Source organism: Mastigoproctus giganteus, chromosome 10 (genome assembly GCF_048544385.1).
Source record: "Mastigoproctus giganteus isolate SK-2022 chromosome 10, ASM4854438v1, whole genome shotgun sequence".
NCBI lineage: Eukaryota > Metazoa > Arthropoda > Arachnida > Uropygi > Thelyphonidae > Mastigoproctus > Mastigoproctus giganteus.
Genome location: NC_143584.1, coordinates 210590324 through 210612097, shown reverse-complemented (window position 1 = coordinate 210612097; position 21774 = coordinate 210590324). Strand labels below are relative to the sequence as shown.

Sequence of the window (21774 nt, the reverse complement as noted above, 5' to 3'; positions counted from 1 at the left end):
TTCTTTTTCTCTGAATAACTGAAGTGAACACGTAATAAAATTCTATAGTTTTACCTACTCGAAGCTGAAACATTCAATTTAATTACAACTGTATAATATTTATTACTCTTCTCCCATACACTTTTAAGCTGAACAAATCTTTCTATATGAACCATATGAAGAATTTCATGAAAATGCGGCCACTGGGAGTCGAGTTGTTACATGCGGACGGACATGCTGAAAACAATTGGCGTTTATGCAGTATTGTAACTCGCCAAAAAATCTAAATATCCAATATTAAAATTTATAGTCAAATGACGTCACTATAAAAATACTTAAGCATGCGCATTGTTGTAGTTGAGAAATTCTAAAAGCTGCGCATGTGCGAACTGTATCTTTTGGCTTTTTTATTCTCCAAATCCTGTCTTTGCAATTAGCTACAAGGTTATAGAAAGCCATGGAATCCATTTTAATGGAAATTGCACTCATCTTGCAATCACTGAAGCGTATTTTCGTGAATTAAGATTTCTTTGGAATGATTAAAATCTAAACCGCTTTTTTTATTTTTAGTTTTTATTTGTAATAATTTATCATGCGTCCTTAAGCGAAAAATGTTAAGTGAGTTGAATATGTCACCGTAATTCGCGGCCACACAGCTGACAAAGAATGTTATACACATTCGACCATTTCCTGTCTTGCTCGCTCAGAGATTTAGCATTTGACAATTTTTTTAAGTGTTTGTGGTTGGACAAACAATGACGACTCTGTTGTCAACACATTATGGGTTGGGTACACAGAACGACATTGTGCAATGTTACTCGGGGAAACAGCAGTCAGCTTGTTACTTGATGACGCATTATAGGGTTCGGATGGCACGAGTTGTTTAAGTGGTGCATGTATATGTACTTGTATATCCGACAAATCCCACCCTATCTCGCTTTGTCTCACGTGACCATTTTACAGTGCAGAGTATTGTCCATAAGATTTTACTAGATTTCTCACGAGATTGTGAAAAATAATTATTGGTTTTACGACACCTCGGTCATATTTGCGCTGGTGTATTGGATCCATTCGAGTGCGTTTCCATGGGTCGATTTACATTCCAGAATAACTAACTGGTATAATTAACCTTGCACCCTCCGCCTGAGACTCCTCTCCAAACAAGAGATAAGCGACTGAACCACTATACTGTCGTGGAGGATCATGAACAAAGTCCGTACCAAGAATCCGATTTTTTATATATCAAAGGAATTGTCCATTACGAATTTATTCCTGCATCACATGGAGTCAATCAGTCATTCGTCTTCCAAGACACATTCATCTTGAAAAATACCAACTCTTTAGCCGGACAAATTTTACACAATAAAAATGTGCCCTTTTGCACAACACTTTGGATAAGACAACAAAGAAAGAGGGGGAGTTTCGGTGCTGGAACATCCACCCTACTCCCCTGATCTTAATCTTATGAGACCTTTCTTTTGTTATCAGAACTGAAAGATTCCTTCCTTGATAGCACCTCATTTTCATTCGAGTATCAGCTTATAGAGTAAGCAGTTATATATATTTTTTTCGCCTTAATAGCACCCTCTCGTGGGTAGCACAGTTGGTATAATCACCGTCCTTCCTACACTGCATTTAAAAGAGCTGAATTTTTATGGGCCTTTTTCGCAACGTGGCCGAGTTAGAAGGTCTCAGGCGATGGTAGCATGGTTTTTCCTCCAGGAAACTGTGGTTTTTCAACCAACAAACAGCAAATCAACCACTGAACACAAGTAATTTACAGACATATATAGCGCAATATGGCCTAAGTTGCTGATGCGACTACAACAACAACAACTTTAATAATGAGGAACAGAAATTGTGGCGCACTGGCGATCGATGGGAAAGATCAGCAAAGAAATGAAATGCAGAACTCATATAGATTATATCGAGCTACTCTGCGCAGTCAGATGAAACTACTGATTTGTTTAACAGCACAAAACACATCTCAGTGGAGATCATTAAAAAACAAACCTTCCATGATTAAGAATAAATATTTGGAGAATCGCATAATGAGGAAGAGAGTTGTTAGAAACGAAGAGACTTTCAAAACACGCCACTAGATGATGTGAATTATAAAAAATGAAGGCGTTCGAGTAAATTACCGTGATGAAGTCATAAAATAGTTGAATGCAAGGAAGAATTTTGGCATTTGATACCTAAACTTTAATAAAAGTTTTGAATTTTGAATACGGTCCCACATGTAAGGCTGTTATATAAACTGGAACAAACCTGGATTACAGGATTGGAGACTGGCTAAATGAGAGGAGGCAGAGTATTGTTCTTAATGGCCAATCTTCATGTAAAATAAGCTAAATTTTCTGTTTATACTCCAATTACTCCAACTTACAACAACATGGGATCAGAAGAGTTCACATGACAAATGAACGGTGGATCTCGTAACAAGTGGGTCCCTGAGGATTAACAATTCGATCCAGGCTATGATACTTCAAAGACTAATCTGTTGCATGTATAATGCAACTAAAGTTTAATACTTCTAAAATCAAGGTTATGCATATGGAGAACAGAATCCTGGAATTACTAGAGAGGAGCTAAAAGTGATTCAGAAAGAAGAAAACCTATGGGTTGACCATTTCAGACATGAAATTTTCCATGTAGCGCAAACAGGCGGCCAGAAAGTCTCATAATTGTCCTGTCCATGATTTATGGCACCTTTGCTAGTAGGGAGAAGGACGCTATTATCCATCTATACAAGACGATGGTAAGACCTCGCTTGGAATATTGTGTTCAAATCTGGAAACGCACCTAAAAAAGATATAGGGCTTCTGGATAGGGTTCAAAGAGACCAGATTAGTGATGAACGCAAATCGATGCACATATGAAGGACGGCTTAAAGGGCATGGGCTGCAGAGTTTGGCAAGTAGACACGTTAGAGGAGATCTGAATGTGGTGTATAAAGCGCTGAAGTGGTCGAATAACATGAATGAGGAAGGTCTGATCTTCTGTATAGGTGAGAGAAGAACTAGAGGGGTAAATATATAAAATATTAGGGAATAAGAAAAGACTGACCTCACGAAGTTCACATATGGTTGTCGAACACTAGAATGACTGGCCTCCCAATGTGAAAGAGGGAATGAGTCCGGCAAAGTTCTAAGTGGATGCGTTTGTGTGAAAGGTAGAGATGAAATTGATGATGGCAAACAGTTTTGGAACTTTTGGAAACTGATAAAAATTGAGGTACTTATGGAAATAACAAAAAGCGGTTTTTCTCAATACTCAGAATCGTTTTTGATTTGTTTGTTTCCCCTTTTATTAAGATCAAGGAGAACATGTCCCAAAACAGAAGAATTTGTAACTTATGGTGAGGTGCCATCTAGTAGTGAGTTTCTGAACATCATCGCATATATTTCGTTTTCGCTGATGAATGGTTTCCCTGTTCGAATCCCAAGTATGCTCATTATAATTTTAGCCACCCGAGAGAGAGAGAGAGAGAGAGAGAGAGAGAGAGAGAGAGAGAGAGAGAGAGAGAGCATGAATAATTTGTGTTCGTCACTTAATTCTGTGTTGCCTTCCTTGCTTGTGTTTGTTTACGTGCTGTGAAAATATCGTTTGTCTGATTTGTATGCAGTGTGAAGTGTCTTGCCATCCTCTCCATTGTTAAAATGTCAATGTTTGTGTGCAGATGACCAGAAACCACGGACAACTGCGAAGGATTCTCAACCACGCCTAACCTCGCAATATTCTTAAAAGGAAGTCAATCCAATCACTGGGCGGGTTGGCACAGCTTTTCTGCACGCGCCACTAAAAGCTCCTGCTCTTGTCACCTGTATTTTGTGACCCGCAAATCCTCAGAAACGTTTGCTCGAGCATCTCCCACAGGTTTCCTTCTCGCGCATCAGACAAAAGCCTGACATCTACAGAGGTGCCTTTGTTTTGCACGTGCTGCCATGAAGTAGTTGCCCTTTTATCGAGGAGCGTCTGCCACTTAAGGCTCCGTCGACCTTGCACAACAAAAGGAAGGGTCATCCGGATAGTTTTTTCTTCTCCTCGTATAGCTGCACACGAAAGGTCATGAGTGAGTTTCAAGAGAAGTTTAAAACCACTCCCACGCACCTTCCAACAATTCCATCGTCAGAAGTGTTACCACCACAGCCCCAGTCCTCCCCTAAACCTGGTAATGTTGGACACAGGATTTTTAATCCCCCAAAGCTTGAAAGGTGAGATATTGTTTAGATTTTATTTTCGTAAATAAAATAATACAACCTGTAATAGCTCCTTTTTTTAATAAAATATTAATTCTGTGTATTATATAATAAATTTTTATTTTATTATATAATAATTGTTAAAATATTTTAAAAATCTGTATAATAAAATATTAAATTTTAATTCGAACTGATGTCGTTTTAATCTTTTTTAATCTTGATTTGATGTAAAGTTCATGTTATAAAATTCTGTTCGTCTGTTTCATGTTGTGAAGTTCTATTCGTCTGTTTCATGTTGTGAAGTTCTATTCGTCTGTTTCATGTTATGAAGTTCTGTTCGTCTGTTTCATGTTATGAAGTTCTGTTTCATGTTATGAAGTTCTGTTCGTCTGTTTCATGTTATGAAGTTCTGTTTCATGTTATGAACTTCTGTTTGTTTCCTTCTTCCTAGCGAAAAATTCTTGTTCTGAGAATGAAAAATCCTGACTAAATGTCTGCAAATATAATTTTTGAAGTGTTTTACTATTAGAAGTTAAATGAAGTTTTACTATTATAAGTCAAAGACACGCTTACACCACATGAGAATTTGTTTTATGATGTTTATTGAACTGTTACCACATCAATGTACAATTAATACAGGTTGGCTACGTTTCAAGATTCCGCTGAATCCTGTCTTCAGGGGTCATAGATTTAAAAAACAAACAACAAATTTTCTGAATAATGATTCATTTCAACTTCAGAATTGAGAAATCCCGTAATTGCAGAACCAGCAATTTCTTTTGAAACTTAAATCTTAATTTCTTTTGAAAATTAATTCATTTGAAATTTAATATTTTTGATATTTAAAATCTTTTCTTAATTTTCTTTTCTAAATTATTAATACATTTTTATATTTTTTATGACTGAAAACTTAAACATTTATTCGCATTAATTATGAACAGGTTTTATAAAAAAAAACACGTCTTAAAATAAAATGCACTATATATTTTTCTTTTAATAAGTTTCCAAATGCCCATACTAGCAGATAGGGACTGATTGGGCCACAGGGCGAAATCCCGGAGGCCTAGGGGCCGGACTGTACATACTACATAAAATTGCATCCGTACTTAACTTAATGGGCCTTTTTTGGATATTTTCCCGGTTAGTTTTATGCTCTCAATCTGCCCGTGCTAGCAGAATTCATGATCTGCTGTCTTTGCAATCACTGATGAAGTATTCGAGGAACTTATCAAGAAATATCTGAACGTATCGATACCTCCAACTATTGTCTTTTGAAAAATAAAGGCAAATTTTAACCACCTCAGGAAGTCCTTCGATTATAATTTCTATTTACTTACACTATGTTACTAAAACAGGATGGATGTGCTGGGTACGGATGCTTACTGACATGCATAAGAAAAGGAAACAGATCTGCTGTGAACTTTATCAGCAGTACAAACAGCTGGGTAATTTCCTTTCGCGAATAATAACCGGTGGAGTTTAAAAATTTGAATCCTTTACTGTGCATTAACATATAATTTGCCCATGTCAATACACTGCTCGAAAAAAATAACAGAACACGTAGAAAGCGTGGTGTAACTCGTGCAGCTTGCGATGAACCGGGACAAAATTTTGTAAAATTTGGAATAACGATGAAATGAGGAGACAGTGATAAACTTCGGGCACATATAAGGGACATTTATAGGGGTTACATAAGAATTATCAAGAAGGTCACATTACAGAAATCGATACAAGATGCTCGAAAATGTGTCACATGACTTCAATATGGCGTATGATCCCTTCCAACGATTAAACAGGCTTGATGGTGGTGAACCATGTTCGTTATAAGGCTGTCTATAAGATTATGTGGCAATAAATCCCATTCTTCCACCAGCGCAGACCTTACGTCACCAAGTGACTGTGGAGTTGGCTATCGGCGTGCAATACGATGCCCAAGGGAATCCCACACTTGTTCGATTGCATTTAAGTCTGTTGATCGTGCTGGTCATGGCAGCCATTGGATATCTTCAGTTTCAAGATATTCCTCCGCCACTTGAACTCTATGTGTAGTGGCGTTGTCGTGCGTGAAAAGAAAATCTGGGCAAACCACACCCCTAAAAAGTCGCACATACGGTTCGACGATCTGTTCTCAATACGTTGCGCAGTTACGGTACTCCTATCAAAAACATGGAGGGGTGTGGCTGTTGATCATTATTCCACCCCACACGAGAACACGGCCTCCACCGTAAGTGTCCCTTTTCCTGATGTTTGAGGAACGTTATCGCATTCCTCGTTGTCTCCAGATGAAATGGCTAGAATCTCTTTGTAGGCTAAAATGGGACTCATCAGAGAACAGAGCTACACCACGAGTTACACTACGTGTTCTGTTAATTTTGTCGAGCAGTGTATAAAAGGTGTTTACCTTGTGCGCAAGGCGAAAAGAGGCAAAATATATATATATATATATATATATATATATATATATATATTTGAGCTGCATAGGTTCAAAGACAAAATACCAGTACTGTAGATGACAATTTCCTTCATATAATTTATGGAAAATAGATAGGTATGACACCTCAATTGTATCCCGAAAGAAAGTGCCAGACAGCTTCTTTCAGTTATCGGAATTATGCTCTAACTATAGTCAAGAATATGCATGATTTTCGCAGGAAACATCTTGGAAGTCTTCATCTGGAGTCATGTGTCACTAAGAGCTTATGCCTCTTCTGTATTCTTCTGCTATGATCTCACGTATCCTGTGCGTGATGAGCTTGGCAAGAAGGGTGAAATTCTGCGTTATAATTAGATGTTGCCATGGCTTGAGTGCTGGCATAATGATCCTGTTGAGGACAAATGCAGTACTCGACCGAACTACTGAACAGTTCCCCCTTAAAATCGAACTCTTGTGAAAACAGCGGCGTCGTTGAACAGCTTGGAACTGTAAATTTAATACATAAAACTAAGTAGAGGTAGACTACGCTAAGAAAGCAGCTTTTAATGGAACCGTACAAAAAATTTGAACAAGCAAGCCTGGAAACAGTTTTTATGGGTTTTGAAACTATAAAAAGGATATGCACCTACCAAAAACTAGATTAACGGCACAGCGAGACATCAATTAAATGTTCTACGCGTTCCTTGGGGAGGGTGAGGCCCCTCTTCCTCACTCCCTCCCTAAGTATCAGGCATCCGGAGGAAAAACGACAAACGTTTACCACGCCAGCCTGTCTGTGTTATCGTTTATGCCTGATTTCCATTAGTACCATCCTGTGAATGCAGGGCATCGTGCTTTGACTCAGTTGTTTATATTGTGCCCTTTAAATTGACTCTAACGCGTGTTTATATTAAGAGTTTTAATGTCCGTGTAATGATTGCACCAAAAGCAAATGAAATTTTTGGAATTTGCATCATCAAATATGCATACGTCTATCTATCTTCTTCCTTTCAAGTAATGTGACATCGCGAGTTCATGGACTGACGCGCAGATGTAAATTACTAAGTTCTCCAACAAATACAGGCCAAGAACATTCAAATTCAGGCGAGAAACAGTTTCGTTAAATACTTGACCATGTCGCAGAAGCTGCAAAAGACAATACTTGTCCATTATCACATCGAAGCATCTGAAAAATTCATCTCAGACGGATTTGTTTGAGTCTCCCGCTTTGAGGAAGGCATCGGGAGACTGGAAGCAGAACAGTCTCAAAGCTAAGTTGCTGCGTGGCTTGGTCTCTCAAAAGGTGTTATCAGCAGGTTGTGAAATCAGTACCAAGAAACTCACACTTCGTACGCTTGCAGGACAGAGTCGTAGACAATCAAAAATAAAAAGGTAAGGTAGCTATCTCTCTCTCTCTCTCTCTCTCTTCTTCCAGTCGCAATAAGCGTTTCACCGCTACGTTGAGACATTTCTCGTAATGCCCATAGATAGACTGTGATCTACAGTCCTTCCCTATGATCACTGACTCTCTCAATCTTTATACCATCTGTAAATTTTGACATCATGCCCTCTATCCCTCTTCGTAGATGTAATTTATGAAAATTAGAGACAACAGCGGTCCATTCCTTGAGAGACCCCACTTCTAACGTTAGACCAGCTGAAGAATAACCATTAATTACTGATAAACTAATGAAACTCATGGCAGAGAAGAAAAGTGCATGGGATGCATATCAGTTATCGAGCGAGGCAGAAGCCTATGGTAGATATAAACTAGTCTGTAATCAAGTTATAAAGGAGGTCAGACAAACGAATGCAGATTATGAGATCTTTTGGCGAAGGACGCAAAGAAAAACAGCAAAGACTTCTTTATTTATATAAATACTAGAAGGAACAGGGTGAATCAAATTGGTGCACTTGATATCGATGGTTTGACTGTTGATGATCCTGATCAGGTTACTGGCATATTGAATGAGCATTTTGCATCTACATTCACACATGAGGAATTCTTTAGGGAAAAGGCTGCCGGAAATTTTTATCAAACTCAAACAGGGAGCTAAATGATTTTGTAATAACTGAGAGGAAAGTGGAAGAGAAATTATCGAAGTTAAAGATAAGAAAGGCACCTTGCGGTAGATGGGATCTATCAAGTTATATTAAGGGAAGCAGAGAAGGAAGTAAAGAAATCCTTAGCCATAATTATGATAGCATCCTTGGATTGAGAAGAGATCCCCGCGGACTGGAGATATGCGACTGTATTCCCAACTCAAAAAGGGAGATTAAAGGATAACACGAGTTATTACAGACCTGTTAGTTTAACTCCGTTCCAGGGAAAATAATGGAGGCACGGATAAAAGAATTAATGCAGGATCATCTAGACAAGGCGAAAATTATACTTCAAACACGGCAATGGTTTGTTAAAGAGAAATTCTTGTTTGACCAATTTGACTGGTTACTACGATGTGATTACAAAGGAACTGGATGCAAAAATTTTTGATATGATGTACTTGGATTTCAGGGAAGCTTTTGATACTGTTGCACATAACAGACTGCTGTACGAATTTGAGCAGTGTGGGCATTAAGGGAAAGTTGCTGCTATGGATAAAGAGATGCTTGAGTGGGAGAAGACTGAGAGTGGTAATCAATGGACCCTGCTCTTTGTGGACTAATGTTATTAGTGGAGTCCCCCAGGGTTCGGTGTTGGACATATTCTTATTTTCTATATTTATCAATGATATTGGTGAAGGCATATCAGGCTTAATGTCCAATTGCAGATGATACAAAGGTTGGCACGGTTGTTAATGACAGGAATGACGGCATTCTGCTTAAATATGATCTAAAAAAGCTAGGCAGGTGGGCTGAGAAATAACATTGAAGTTTAACATTGACAAATACAAGGTACTGCATATGGGTGGAAGTACAACTGTGTGGTACTACACTCAGTGTAGTGCAAAATCAAAAAGACCTGGCCATAATTGTGCAGTCAGATATGAAGTTCTTTGAGCAATTCAAATAGGTTGCCAGGACAGCTCTTGGGATTTTGTTAGTGATATAGAGGAATTTTGCTACCAAGGATAAGGAGGTGGTTATCCCATTGTATAACACAATGATCAGGCAAACATTGAGTACTGTCTATAGGTCTGGAGGCCTCATATTAGGAAGTATGTGGAGCTACTGGAACGAGTACAGAGGAGGGCAACAAGATTGGTGAGAGGAACAAAGGGGTGCTCTTGCTAAGAAAGGCTTCGATCTTTGAATGGATTGAGCAAGCTCAATGCTGGTTGGCTTCTTCCTGGTGTGTGTGTGTGTGTGTGTGTGTGTGTGTGTGTGTGTGTGTGTGTGTGTGTGTGTGGTCTTGCCCAGACCACACGCCTGAGGGGATACAAATCGAAATTGAGAAAAGACGGATGCAGAATAGATGTGTGTAAGTTTTCCTTTAGTCAATGTATGTTTGATCATTGAAACAAATCTGTTATTGTAGATGTTATTGTAGTTTAAATAAATTCAAGGGACTACTAGACAAACTAATGGAGGGAATGATTAGGTGAAATAGGGGAATCGTGTTTTTTTTTTTTTTTGGCTGATGCTGTATAAGCTAATTTTCTTACATCATGTGTCTCTGATAATGCTAATTATAATCCTCTGCCTCCTAATCAGAAGCCATCCTGAGATCCGTCTATGGATTTTCTCTGTGATTCCAACCTGTTCTCGTTAATACATTACCCCCTCACAAGGGTCCGAGTCAAATGCTCTACTAAAATCATGTCCTCGTGTGTAGCACAGTTGGTAGGATCGCCCTCCTCCCTACAGCGGGTGGAAGAGACGTGATTTCGAGTCCCGTCGATAGGAATTTTTATGGTTTTTTTTTACAACGTACTTGAATTAGCCATAGCTAGTTTCAGGCGAGGGTAACATGGTTTTTTTTTTATCCCTGAAACCTGTAGGATTGGCGTCCTATCCACGAAGACTTATCGTCCAAGTTTTTGGTCCCATCTAAGAGCTGTCTTGCAAGAGTGTTATTTATACCAATTTTTATTGTTTTGTTCTTTCTCTGAACTAGGTTGTAATTTAAATATTTGTTTAATGATCTTGGCGACAATTACAAATATTTAGTGATTTTATGACACATATCCTTTTTCAGATGAATAAATACTAGCCTGGTTTTAAAGGTGACTTATTCAATGAAGCATTCATTAATAGAGATTGTATTTAATAATTTATAGAATATAAAATTATAATTTTAATCATGAACTTAAGTCATTTATATTTTACCAGAAAGAAAATTCATTCATGTATGTTATTCTAAGGTTGTCCTGTAATAAAATAATAACATCCTCACGCAGCTTTGTTCATAAAGTATGTAACCATGCTAGTAGTTCGGGAAGTGCTGTTTGTACTGTACGTATATTTGACATTTTTCCCTTAAAATGCTGACTAAAGAAAAAGTATATGGCTCAGAGGATTGTGGTGGTTTATGGAGAAGGTTATATTTTTAAAGAAATTCCAGAGTAGAGCCTCAGGGGAAACGATTGCATGAATTCTTTGGCTTTATTTCAGCAGTTCTGTTTGGTATGTTTTGGAAAGGAAAAATTTATTGTATTTTCTTTTTTTTTTATGTGTAAGTGGACTGGAAAATATACACTTTCCATGTATTGTACACTCAGTGCCAAAAAAATTGGAAACCTTTATTTATCTAGTAGAGCCACCTTTTGCCGAATTACAGCCTGCAGGTTGGAGAATGGATTCCACTAAGTGTTTGAGTGAGTCTAGCTGAAGATTTCGCCATTCTTCCATCAGGATATTTGTCAGCTGCTATATTGTGGTCTGTAGAGAACTGGAAAGTCGAACTGTTCTTTCCAGCATATCCCAACCAAATCCCAGATTTGGTTGGGATACGTTGGAAAGAAAACCAATTCCCAGATTCTTCAACTGCCACATAGTTCGGTTGGAAAGAGAACTTCGTGTCATATTGCGCAACTTCATGTTAAAAGTGTAAACAGGAAGTTTAACAAATCTATAAGTGAGACACTTGATATGTTAAAAGAAAAGTGTGTGGGTGGGAAAAGTGTGTGGGTGTAGTAGCCAGAGTTTTTGACAGGTACAGAAAGTTTAATGAAGGTTAGGAAGATATCTATTACGATACACAAAGAGGCTATCCAGTCACCCGTATAGAATGCGGAAGATTTTTTAAAATAGTTGAATACAAGGGATTTTTTATTAAAATATTTTTAAAGAAAAATAGTAACTGATAAGAAAACATGCTGCTTCCAGTATGACCATAAAATAAAGCCTAAAAGTCTGCAGTGGAAAACCCCAGTTCCTCTAAAACCCAAGAAAGTTTACGTATCAAAAATTACAGAAATTAGTATTAGTAATGGCCACATGGTGCAAAGGAGCCTATGACTTATGCTGCACCAGCCAAAAAAATAAAAAATAAAATAACAAATAACAATAATAATAAAATAATAAAAAATAAACTAATAATAATAAGAAAAAATAAATAAAAATAATAATAATTAATAAATAAAAGAAAAGGAAATGGAAAACCTAAGCGTTTCCCTCCTTCTGTAAGTGATCCAGCTGACCTTTGAATTTTCCCAAACTGTCAGCTTCTACCACCCATGTAGGTAACTTATTCCAGTAATTTATAACTCGCTGGCTCAAATAAAACTTCGGCAATCCAGTCTAAATATCTCCCCCCCCCCGTAACTTGAAATTATGGCCCCTAGTTCTAGCATTCTAGCATTATTTATAACCGTGAAAATTTCGTTCTTATTCATTTTGCTTATGCCTCTCTTAAACACCTCAATGAAGTCTCCTCTAAGGTTTCTCCTCTAAGTTTCCTCTGAAGTCTCCTCTAAGTTTCCAAGCTCTGCAACCCACATATTCGAAGTCTTTCCTCATATGGACGCCCTTTTGCCGATCTCACCAGGCGAGTTACCCGTCTCTGGACCCTTACAAGAAGCTCGATGTCTTTTTTTTAAGTGCGCTCTCCATACTTGAACACAGTATTCCAAGTGTGGTCTAACAATAGCTTTATACAATGGGATTATGACGTCCTTATCTCTACTAGCAATTGTTCGATAAATCATCGATAGGACATCATGGACCTTCCTTGCAACCTGTCTACAATGCTCAGAGAACTTAAAGTCTGACCGTATCGTAACACCCAAGTCCCTTTCCTCAACTACCGGCTTTAGTTCAACTCCGCCAACGTGTATGAGTTATTTTGGGGTTACTGTTCCCCAGGTGCTATACCTTACACTTTGCTGAATTGAAGCATAGCTGCCATTTTTCTGACCATCTCTGAAGTCTGTCTAGGTCATTCTGAAGAAGCTCTGCTTGGCGACGATCATTGACAACCCTACCAATCTTTACATCATCTGCAAATTTAGACATCACGCCCTCTATCCCTTCATCGATGTCATTTTTGAAAATCAAAAACAACAGTGGTCCTGATACTGTTTGTTGTTTGTTATTTGGATTTTAGGAGCATTCGCAACTAAGGCCATATTGCTCCGGGATATGCGGTGGTCATTCCCTGACCTTTCCGCATCCTCCGTATTTGGTGGTGACGGGCTCGAACCCCGGTCTAATCAAGGGTCCTGATACTGATACCCAATCTGAGGAATAACCATTTATCACAACCCTCTGCATCCAGCCCTGAAGCCATCCAGCTATCCATACATAGAGCAGACATAGAGCAGACGAAGTTTACATTTCGTCTGCTCTATGTTTTTAGCACGATTTTAGCGCCATCTATAGCAATATCAAAAATAATAAATATTGGGCGACTTTGTCATTAAAATTATAACCGGATCGCTGTGTTATAGTAATCACATTAATACAATATGCTGACACCAGAGTGCAGTTAAAACAGCAGCAATCAACACAGGCATTCTTTAATCACAGAAGTAATTACCGAAAGAACTGGCTGATGATGTAATTTAATGAAACGAAGAGAATTATTTTATTTGCGTCACTAGATCACGTGATTTTCCCCTGCAGATTCTTTGTCTTATTCAATAAGAGGGGGTGTAGTTTCAGATGATTTCTTGCCAACAGACATCAGTAAGAAAATGGATTTTTAAATATCGATTTTTTCCCACACAAATCATTTATTTTGGATGAAGATCCAAATTTAAAAAAATTAATTAAAAAAGCAGATAAATGTAAAATAAATAAATGAATAAATAAAGAGATAAATCAGAAATACATCTGGATAGCGATGAAGAATTATAAATACTTAAAATCATACAACTTAAGCTCTTCATGCCAAGATTTTAATTTTCAAGCGTTTTCTCGTAGTCTGTTAAATGTCCTCAGCAAGTCGTTCCAAAATACGCTCTCGGCACTTCTGAACCACCATGTTTGGAACGCTGAAGATTACACCGGATTTTCTAGCTTTCGTCAATGTTCCTTGCAGCAATTTTCATGAAAAATCACTTGACAAGTTAATCAGGTAATGGACAACGGAAGATATTTGCCATCGGGTTGGGGAAGATACACCAAATGGAAAATATAAATATTAAGTGATTCGGCTGACACTTAATAGCAGACGATTTGATGAGTGGTGATACTTAAAAGCATGAAATAAATAGTTTCTAGCAGAAGAGGGGACAAATAACCGTTCCTGAAATCGACACTGTCAATGTACCCAATAATACGCACGTTTCACAGCGCCACCTGTGCAGTATCCAGAAAAAATCTTTTATTATTAGAAAAAAATATAACTTTTAAAGGCGACAGATCAGGATATATATTAGTGAGGAAAAGTTAAAATATAGATTACAAAAGTATTCAAAATAATTGATATGAAAGTTGGTATTACAGTACATTGTGTTAAAATGCTCTTGTTTATACTCAGGCACGACCACCAGGTCAGTGGAGTTTACAATAAATCAATCAATCCAAATGTTATTCGTATTTAACAGTCATGGGTTTGAATCCCGGGATATTCAAAGAGCGTGTGCGTGCACTCGTGCTCCTGACCACTCGACTACGTCAGGTAGTAGCAGCATCTTCCGTGAACCGATAGGTAAAAGTGTCATTTATAAAATATGCAAATTAGCTCATGCATATCTCAAATAAGTAGTAATAGTATTCGCCATATAGTGCAAGGAAACCACAGGCTTTTGCAGCGTTGGCAAAAAAAAAAAAAAAAAAAAACCAACCAAGTAGAAAAGAAAACACAAATTATATGCTTCCCTCCTCATACAGGTAAGTATCCAGTTGACCTTTGAATTTATTCCATCTGTCAGCCTCAGCTACCTGCGAGGGAAACTTGTTCCAGCTCTCAACGACTCGCTTGGCTTAAAGTAAACTTCATACTATCTAATCTAACCCTTAAGCTCTATAATTTGAATTTATGACCAATAGTTCTGGAATTATAACAGTGAGAATTCTACCTTCATTCATTTTACTAATTCCTCTCAGAGAAATTAGTAAAATGAATAAACCTCAATCAGGTCACCTCTGAGGTGCCTAGTTGCCAAGCTCTATAACCCACATAATCGGAGTTTCTCCCCTTATACGATCGTCCTTCTGCCGATTTCATCATTCGAGTTGCCCGTCTTTGGACCCTTTCAAGAAACTCGATGTCTTTTTGTGGATGAGGTCCCATACTTGAACACGATATTCCATATGTGGTCGTACAATTGCCTTATACAGCGGAATTATGTCCTTCCTATCTCTACAGAATAGTGTTCGATAAATCATCGATAGGACATCGTGGTCTTTCCTGGCTGCTTGTTTACACTATTCAGAAAACTTCATATCTGCCCATCTTGTAACTCCCAGATCCCTTTCCTTCTCCACTATTTGCAATTCAACCCCACCAAGTATCTTGTAGATATACAGGAACACAATAGGCTGTCGTTCTGTTAATTAGAGTAAGAGATCTAATACATCGACACGCGACTTGATTAGACCTGGGTTCGAGCCCGTGATCACCAAATATGGAGGATGCGGAAAGGTCACGGAATGACCACCGCATATCCCCGGAGCAATATGGCCTTAGTTGTTAATGCTCCTAAAAACCAAATAAACAAACAAACAAACATGTATTCGGTGTCTAACTGCTATTGGTGAAATAGGCTGAGGTATCTATTGCTCGCGGAATCCTAAGTCAGTCTGTGTCGAATAACAAAATAAAATAAAATAAATAAATTTTCTGTAACTTCAATCAGTGTTCCTGTTTATATGATGGAAAACCCGAGTTTCTAGGAGATAAAACCATGTAACACTCGTCCGAGATCGACTAACTCAGCCACTGTGAAAATTTGAAAGTATGTGCCATTAGATAATAGGATTTGATTTAGGCGTTATTAAATATTTTACGAATGGATATCCAACTGCTATTTACATTGGCAAACTTTCGATAAAAATGAGACTCACCACTCTTTTATCTTAGATCTGGGGCATACTTGTGGAATTATATTTGTCGCTAGAGAGAAAGAACTTGGAAAAAATTGTCTTCTAATCCTTACCATGAAAAATAAAATTTGCTCGGATGTGACTTCTAGAAACGTTGGCGGCACATCTGTGAACAATTAAAAAGAATTAAGTTACAAAAAATTATAATAATGAACGAACAAGGAGATATATATATATATATATCAACCCGATGCTAGTTCATCACAGGTGGCAGTGCTCTTCCCTAACTCGTAATGAACTAGGCTTTTTTATTTATGAAGAGAACGTGGTGTGTAAGAATAGGGTAATACTACTGTAATTAACAATTGATGGCAGAAAATAAAAGGATAAAAAATTTATTTCTAAGAGAAAGCGAAAGATCAGTTTGAGTTAAGAGAGAAAGAATGGCTCCACCAATTATAACGGAAATAAAAATTGTTTAGTTCAAGTTGTTTTTGGGGGTTTTAGGAGCATCAGCGACTAAGACCATATTGCTACTTGTATATTGTCTGTAAATTGCGTGTTTTCTCTGGTCGATTTTCTGTCTGCTGGACCAAACCCAAGTTTCCTGGAGAAAAAACCATGCTACCCTAGCCTTAGACCGACTAAATCAGCTACGTTGTGAAAAAGGCCCATAAAAATGAATCCATGACATCGACGGGACTCGAACTCAGGCCTTTTCCACCCGGGTTTAGTTCAAGCACCTTGGATATTAACTGAAATAACTGTGAACTAAAATAACTCTCGGTTTGAAATCACTGTTTATTCCAGAATCAAAAGGGCATTGCTCAACTCTACCGAATGTTCTATTGTCCATCAATTAAAACATTTGCTGAGGAGGGCAGATCCATTATTAGCGAATTTATGCCTCATCATTATATAAGTTATTTAAATATAAAACCCGTCCCCTCTAACGTTCGTTTAGTTCTTCCTTGAATTTATTCAAACTAACAATTTCCACAATGCCTGAAGATGGAACAAATTGACTGAACGAAGGACAGTTGCAACAATTGATATCCTGCAACCATCCTTCCTCAGTGTGAATTTATGACCCCTCATTTGTGTAGTCTGAACAAGAGGAATGATAACATCATCACTGAGCTTACTCAATCTATTAAAAGGCTTAAACACCTAAATCATATCTACTCTAAGTGCCTAGTCCCCAGATGCTGCAATTTACAGAACTGAAGCCTTTCTTGGTAAGACCACCCTTTTGTTCCCTTGAGTAATCTCAGTGCTCTTCTCTGAATCCGTTCCAACAGATTCCTTATTTTTCCTAAAATAAGGCCTCTAGACCTGTATACAGTACTCAATATGTGGCCTGACCACTATAATCACCTCCTTATTATCCCAGCTGGCAAAATTCATATATATCATTGACAAAACCCGATGAGCTATCCTAGCAGTCTGCACTGCTCACAGAAATTCATGTCTGACTGCACAATTACTCCAACTTTTTTTTCGTTATCCACTACCCTCAGTGTGGTAACACACAGTTGAGATGTTATTCTACAATTATTGCTACCCGTATTCAGGGTACTGCATATGGATAGCAGTAATCCGAAGATTTAGCCAGGATCTGAATGCTTCTTTTAAACCAATCAGAAAATTATTGCTGTAGAAAAAATCTCATAAATAAACTTACTTTTCATGGGAAAATTCGATATTATTATCTTTATTCTAAAAATAGATCTCTGATTTTTTGGGCGCAAACTAAAAAAAGATGATGAAACAGGTCAGAACACGCCCACCCAACTGTGGTCGCTCTGCCTATCATAAGAATTTGGCCTAGGTTCTGATCTGAGCTAAACCGTAGTTTAACAGATTTAGCAGATGTACATATAAACTGGTACCCTCGCGAGTAGCACAGTTGGTACAATCGCCATCCCCTGCACACCGGGTGGAAAAGACCTGAACTCGAGTCCAGTCGTTGATGTAAAGAATTTTTATGGGTCTTTTTCACAATGTGGCTGAGTTAGTCGGTCTGAGGGGAGAGTCGCATGGCTTTTTGTCCCGGAAACTCCGGTTTTTCGTTCAGCAAACAGAAAATCGACCACCACAAATATGCAATTCACAGACAGTGCACTCAGAGAAATATGGCTTTAGTCTCTAATGCCCTTAAAACCCTACTACAACAACAACAACAACAACATATCATAAACTGATTGGTTCATTCACAATAAACTTCCAAAATTGTCTATTGATGTTTAAATCATGGTGTAATTTAGATTTAGCAATACTGGTGGCAGAAGAAAAATGTCCTCGTTTTTCAGTACCCGGATATGCGATAATGAGATCGTTAAGTCGGCTGATCTGATGCATGCACAACACCCAGAACGATATAAGGAGCCCTCTGACGTCAATAATAGGACATGTGGGACGTTGTATCTCCATCATCATTCATAAATGTTCGTATTGGCAAACACATTACTCCCAAATGGCATCAAGTTCACACGTAATTAGACCTGAAATTGGCCTAGATAATAAAGTTAGAGAGAGAGAGAGAGAGAGAGAGAGAGAGAGAGAGACAACGAAAGTGTTGCTACGAAATCAAAACTCCACATTTCACCTTTGACCTTTTGTTTAGCGCTCGGTTTGGTCACTTGTTTTCTGCGATTTCGTAGATCTGTCGATGTTTTCCACCATCTTCGAAATGCATCTGCCTTTAGCTACGAAGTGAATATGAAAAGAAAATTAATGGAACTAGTGACGTCATTAACTCATCTTTTTAAGTCCTGTTCTTCCTCATGCGAATGCGAGTTTGGAAATAAAGGGCTGCCGCGCTGTTCGCATTCCCCGAATCATACTTCGTGCTGCAGGATCCATTGCATTCTTGCGAGGATGCTAATGATCGTCGTATATGGTTGTTACCATGACAACCGCATCCCGCTTTGCTCTCCACTAAAATTGCTGCTGCTGCTCTAGTAAATTTCCGGATTATGGTTCTATTTGTCACCGACGTTAAGAGGTTGGAAAGCTCCAGGATTAACAGCTGGTTGAAATAAACCCATCAAGCAATCCATTCTCTCTTTTAAGAGTTCTTCGCAGTTCAGCCAACAATACCATTCAAATACTTTTTGTTGTTTTATAATTAACTGCAGAATTGTGCATAGGATGTGCATTTTTTCTTAAATATTGATATGGCTTGCTGGAAGGGAGAATTATGGATCGGAGGTTATCATCTTAATTATTCCATGTACACCCACAAGGGGGTGGATGTAGAGCGTGTCCCTTTATGGAGCAATTGATGAGTACATGTTGCCAAAAATGGGCGCCGCCAGGATCCAAACCCAAGGTCAAGTTTGCCAAGGGTATAACAGCAGAACTGAAGCCTTTCTGGTAAGAGTACCCTTTGGTGTCCCTGACTAATCCTGTAGGTCTTCTGCGCAACCGTTCCAACAGATTCACGTCCTTCTTAAAATAAGGCTAGACACCTATATGGAAAAAATTGCCTTCTTGTCCCTGCTGACAAAATTCTTGTATGTCATTCACAGAACCCCCACTAGCTATTCTAGCAGCCTGTCTGCACTGCTCAGAAAACTTCTTGTTGTATACAATTATCCTCAGGTCTTTTTCGTTCTTTACTGCCTTTAGATTAATACCACCGAAATGAAGCACCTTGCAGGGCCCGATTGTTGTTGTAGTAGTAGGGTTTCAGGAGCATCGGCAACTAAGGCCTATTGCTCGGTATACAGTATATTGTCTATAAATTGCATGTGTTCTGTGTCCGATTTTTTGTTTTGTTGGAAATTTTCGGACTTTCCAACAAAACAAAAAAATCCGACTTTCCGGGAGAAAAAACCATGCTACTCTCGCCTGAGACCGACTAACTCAGCCACGTTGTGAAAAAGGCCCATAAAAATTCCTCCCATCATCGACGAGACACGAACTCAGGTCTTTTCTGCCCGGTGTGGGAAGGATGGCGATCCTACGAGGGCCAGATATTCGTGAAGTAGCACACAACTCATATATTTGCCATGAAGCCACTATTACGTCATCACTTTTAATTTTCCGTAGTGTTCACGTGATCGCTTGATGTAATAATATAGTGTGCGTATGTATAGCGTAATATAGTGTGCATATACACTGTGCTGCCACTTTATTAGGTACAAATACCTAGTAGCGTGTTGAGCCTCCTTTAGCCTTCAAAACAGCCTGAATTCGTCTAGGCGTGGATTGAACAAGATGCTGAAAACGTGCAGGAATGGAGTGCCATGCAGACATGAGTGCGTCACGCAGTTCCTTGAGATTTGACAGAGTTGTAAGCCTGCAGTGAACAGCGTTTTCCAGCTCATCCCAAAGACGTTCAATAGGTTGAGATCCGCGGACTGAGAGGGCCACTGCAGCGAAAAAAAGTCATTGTCATGTTCCTGGAACCATTCCATAGTGATTCGGGCTTTGTGCACCGGCGCATTATCCTGCTGGAAGTAACCATCTGACTGACGATAAACTGTCAACATGAACGGATGCACTTGGTCAGCAACAGGTACGACGTGGCATTCAGACGGGAATCTATGGGTATCAATGGACCCAACGTGTGCCAAGAAAACATTCCCAACACCTTAAGACTGCCCCCACCACCTTGCACAGTAGTCGTCAGACATTACGGGTACATGGATTCATGTTGTTTTCGCCAAATTCTGAGCCTTCCATCAACATGATGCATCAGGAACTTCGACTCGTCAGACCAAGCAACTGTTTTCCAATCCTCGATAGCCCCGTGCTGGTGTTGCTGTACCCACAGGAGGCGTGCTCTCTTGTTCTTCATTGATAACAAAGGTACGCGATGTGGCCGTTGGCTGTTGTAGCCCATTCGCGACAAAGTGAGACTAGTGGTCCGTTGCGATATTTTGTTCTGCGCACCAAGGTTGTATTCTGACGTGATGTGCGATCTGTTTGCTTGCACAATTCTAGCCATCCTCCTCTGACCTCTCTCATCAACAAGCAATTTTATTCCACAGGAGTGCCGTTGAGGGGCTGTTTTCCGTTTGTTGTACCATTCTCGATACACCCTTGAAACTGTGGTGCGTGAAAAGTTCAGGAGAACTGCCGTTTCAGAGATGATCTGTCCAGCACGTCTTGCAACTACTACCATGCCACATTCGAAGTCTGTTAGTCCTTTTCCTCATTCTTGCTACGGTTTGTACACTTAACTGATACTAGAAAGGTTGTTCTGTTGCATTTATATCCACAACCATGGTCATGTGACTTGAAACGTTGTGGGACAAACCATTTGTGTGCACAGCAGGGGTGTACCTAATAAAGTGGCAGCACAGTTCATGTGTATATAGTGTGCATACTATATTATATTTTTAATTATCCATAGTGTACACGTGATCGCTTGATATGCAATCACTTTCTACTTAAAAGTGATTATATATCAAGACAAAAAAAGGTCGTCATGGTATAAAAGTTTTTTTGTTTTTTTTTTGTAATCTGTGGCAGACAGGATTTTTATAAGCTTCAAGATCAGGAAAGAGGGTTGGGGATAGTAAACTGGTTTTCTAATTTTCCATTTTATAATATGAGCGCGTTAATTCAGGAGATGGACGATGGATTTCCTCCCTATATATTCTCTGGACTCATCAACCATATCTGCCACATCTAAAAGATTTCCCAAAGATAAAACAGCAATAATGCTGTTAAGCATAATACATCCGTGAAGCACTCATGCGCAGTTGTAGTAGCCGAGATTTGATGGCTATGATTACTCCATCGCAAACGCTAGAAAATTATTACAGGGGAACTCTCAAGGGGTGGATACATCCG

The 21774-nt window shown here is 38.8% G+C and overlaps 1 protein-coding gene across 5 annotated transcripts in view; it reads left to right on the top strand.

Annotated features, from left to right (window-relative positions):
* LOC150079841 (tumor protein p53-inducible protein 11-like) overlaps positions 1-21774 on the top strand; it is a 176447-nt gene that overhangs the window by 132987 nt on the left and 21686 nt on the right. For 2 of the 5 annotated variants that reach the window (XM_090382795.1, XM_090382796.1), the window contains exon 2: positions 3662-4196. The exons of the other annotated variants lie outside the window; for them this stretch is intronic. In XM_090382795.1, coding sequence (XP_090238921.1) covers positions 4051-4196 — 146 coding nt within the window. In that variant the 5' untranslated portion in view covers positions 3662-4050. The remainder of the gene's footprint in view (positions 1-3661; positions 4197-21774) is intronic. 5 annotated transcript variants of the gene reach the window in all.